The sequence below is a fragment of the Acyrthosiphon pisum genome, unplaced genomic scaffold (assembly GCF_005508785.2).
Source record: "Acyrthosiphon pisum isolate AL4f unplaced genomic scaffold, pea_aphid_22Mar2018_4r6ur Scaffold_11865;HRSCAF=12488, whole genome shotgun sequence".
In the NCBI taxonomy this organism is placed as follows: Eukaryota; Metazoa; Arthropoda; class Insecta; order Hemiptera; family Aphididae; genus Acyrthosiphon; species Acyrthosiphon pisum.
In genome coordinates, this window is record NW_021760294.1 from 1 (window position 1) to 3,379 (window position 3,379).

General features: G+C 29.0%; 1 protein-coding gene across 1 annotated transcript; it reads right to left on the reverse strand.

Moving 5' to 3' along the window:
- Nucleotides 1-625: 625 nt before the first annotated feature.
- On the reverse strand, nt 626-2,824 carry LOC100570279. Its single transcript, XM_008191330.3, has 8 exons — nt 2,755-2,824; nt 2,298-2,523; nt 2,053-2,228; nt 1,650-1,738; nt 1,361-1,484; nt 1,208-1,299; nt 974-1,149; nt 626-912 (listed from the first exon to the last, which is right to left on the reverse strand). Exons 1-8 carry the CDS (start codon nt 2,811-2,813, stop codon nt 835-837), a joined length of 1,020 nt encoding a protein of 339 aa, XP_008189552.2. The 5' UTR covers nt 2,814-2,824; the 3' UTR covers nt 626-834.
- Between the last annotated feature and the right edge of the window lie 555 nt (nt 2,825-3,379).

Consider the following 3,379-nt stretch of genomic DNA (forward strand, 5'->3'; position numbering starts at 1 on the left):
GTGATGACCGACAAAAAAAAAAAAATATTAACAAAACACCATTATAAAATCAATACATTTTTAGTTTTTACCACTTCATTCAGAATTTACAACTCATGATGCTATAGTATTGTTAAATTTACTCCAAACCTCATGGAATAAATGTATTCTGTTCAAAACAAAACAATAGTGTATCAACATTGGCAGCTACACCTGAAAATATCAACATTCCACATAGCAGAAGAATATAAAATATATATATAATACCTAATAAGCTTTTAATTTTTATTGAAGCTTATTTAAATTTTTCCAAATCTAAATATTAGAAAATATAGATACTTTTGGACTTGAATGCAGATTGATGCTTTCTAGATTTATGTAGTTATGTGACACTATAATTCAATCTTTAAATCTACAAAATAAAAATAAATGTTGACTATTAAAAAAAAAAAAAAGGTTTGGTAACTTAATTTTAATACAATATCTACACATATAAAAAAAATTTCTCATTTAGATATATTTTTTCCATAAAAGACTAAAATAATAGTACCAAATCAACTTATGAGTTAAATAAACAAATAATGTTTTATTGTCTATGAAAATGGCTTTTGTTAAAACTGATATAAGAAATAATACATTCCCATTCTTTTAAGTATAAAATGTTAGTTTTTATTTTTTAAATATACATACATAAACTGAATCTTGCATGTCTCACATTATCGCTTTTGAATAAATGGATACAAAATTGATATGAGACTATAAATATTCACATTTGTTCATCGTTAATTTGAAATAAGAAACATACAAAATTAACTGGTTAATAACAAAAGTGAGATTAATTTAAAACTTTTACCCCTACATCTTAGCCCCTATCCTGGCTAACTTATCGGCTTCTTCGTTACCGATAATCCCTTTATGACCAGGAACGTATGTCTAAAAAGAAAATCTTTATTAAACATTAAACAAAATTTAAAGAAAATTGTATTTATATTACCCAGCTAACAGAATCCATGGACTGGATTCTTTTATTTAATATCATAAACATTTCTTTGTTTTTTACTTCAGCACCTGCACTGGTTTTCCATCCTTTAGACAGCCAACGTGGCATCCATTCATTTACACTTTTAATGACGAAATCGGAATCTGTGTGTATACTTATTCTAGTGAGACCTAAACATAAATTAATACTGTTTGGAAAATTTGCAAAAATAATGTTTTTGTTAATTACCAGTAGAATAAACACGTTCAATTGCTTTAATAGTAGAAAATATCTCTGCATTGTTATTAGTTTGTGTTCCAGGTACTCTTATTGATAAATTCCTAATAAAATTATTAATATCAATATTAAGCTAAAACATGATTTATTACAAAAAACACATACAGAGGATGGTCATTTCCAAACCATACTCCTGCCCCTGCACATGCTCCTTTATAGCCATTGTTTGAACAAGCACCATCCGTATAAACAACAACTTGATTTTCTTCATTGAATGTAAAAGATTTTTCTAAATTGTAAATGGTGTTAGTATTTTGTTTTTTTTTTGTAAAAATATATCTTAAATATTGCTAAAGAAGTTTAACAATCAAGTTTTGAAATAAACATTCAAAATGAAAACTAATGAACAAATAATTATTTAAATTATGTTACATTTAAGAACAGTTATAATTACTTGCTGATTCTAGTTCAGACGGGAGTAAGTCGGTACCATCAATAGCATCAATATTTGAAGAACATATCAGGTTTTTATTTAACGGTGTACTAAAATGAAACATTAAAATATTACAAACATTTATGAGTTTGTTACAATCCAGGAATGTACTATGTAACTATGAAGTGGCTAATACTATAGAATTAAATATGATTTCTGATGAACAATTTATTGTAACAAATTGTAATGCTAAAATAATATTTCAGTTAGTGTATAAAAAAATATAATAATGAAAAAAATCTGTTAACAAGAGTTCAGAAAATTTAACTGAAACAAAATAAATCATACCTATAAATCTTTTCTTTTATACTGCTCAAGATAATTATAACATTATTTCATACTAAATAGTCATCAGTAAACATACTTTGTTGTAGCAACTAACGACAAATTGTCTATGGATTCAGTTTCATTCACATTCAATATTTCATGAAGTTTACCAATAACTTCATCATTTAAAATCTTCAATTGGTCTTCACAGGTCGCCGATAATCCTGAAAATGATGATACAGCAACTCGCAAATCACTGAATGCTATTTTTATCTGAAGAAAATAGAGTGATGTCTTAGCAACTTTTTTATTAATGTATTAAAACATAAATATAGTAAATACTTTTTTTATATGGTCTTTCACTGAGCTGATTGGATATAATGGATTATCGGATCTTTTTCTTTTCGCACCTTTGAAATGATCTAGTGATGATCTATGATTAGTGCTTTGTGTATTTTCTATACACACATATTTGAAATCTTTGATGTATTTTTCAGCTTCTATTTTTGTATCAAATTTCTTGGCATAAGAATTAGGAGTAGCATCTCTCAACCCACGAGCCTCCTCCCTACAAATCGATAATACAATAATTAATAAGAAATTAGAAGCAGCCAGATAATATATTTAACATTTCACATAATGACAATCAAGATAAAAAAAAATAGTATTCCGACAGTAATTACTAATTAGTAATGAACTGTAACAACACAAAATATGAATTGAAAACGTAAGCAATTTGTTATATATTTAGTATTATGTCCTGTGTTGAAGTGCACATTACTGTCTAAGTTAAATTTACCAGTTTTTGGCTATTGCACCGGCTTTCGAAGTCCTGAAAATTACAGCGTAAAACGGCATCTTAAAGAACGACAAAATATCGTTTAATCGATAATAGACTACGGTATTTACAACCACTGAAATGCATAAAACTCGTGATTCGTCGAGATTGATCATAAAGCGACTATTTTTTTTTATAGTACTTAGCGCCTGTCGAGTACTATAAATTATCACAGAATTGAGGATAGATGAAATTTCAAATTTCATCAATTTTGTGATACTAGAGACTACGACCCTTTATCAATGCTACTACTGTTGACCCTGGTCAAGGTTTGTAGATAATAATTATCTTCTATAATAATTCTATTATATGTCTATGCCACGGTCTTATATACGACCGTGGTCTATGCTATAGCCTATAACATGACAAAATAAATAGGTATGTCAGCAATATTACCGGTTTAGCGCACCCACCCTCCGTCCCAACCGTGTACTGTGACGTAGCATTTCTCCGGTTCTCATTGGTCCACCGCCGTCACTGCCGCAATTGCCGCCGCCGACGAAGACTCCACCACCGCTACACCGCTCAGCCTGTTGGAGAAATGCTTACGTCACAGATATGCGTATCACGAGTTGCTGACATACCT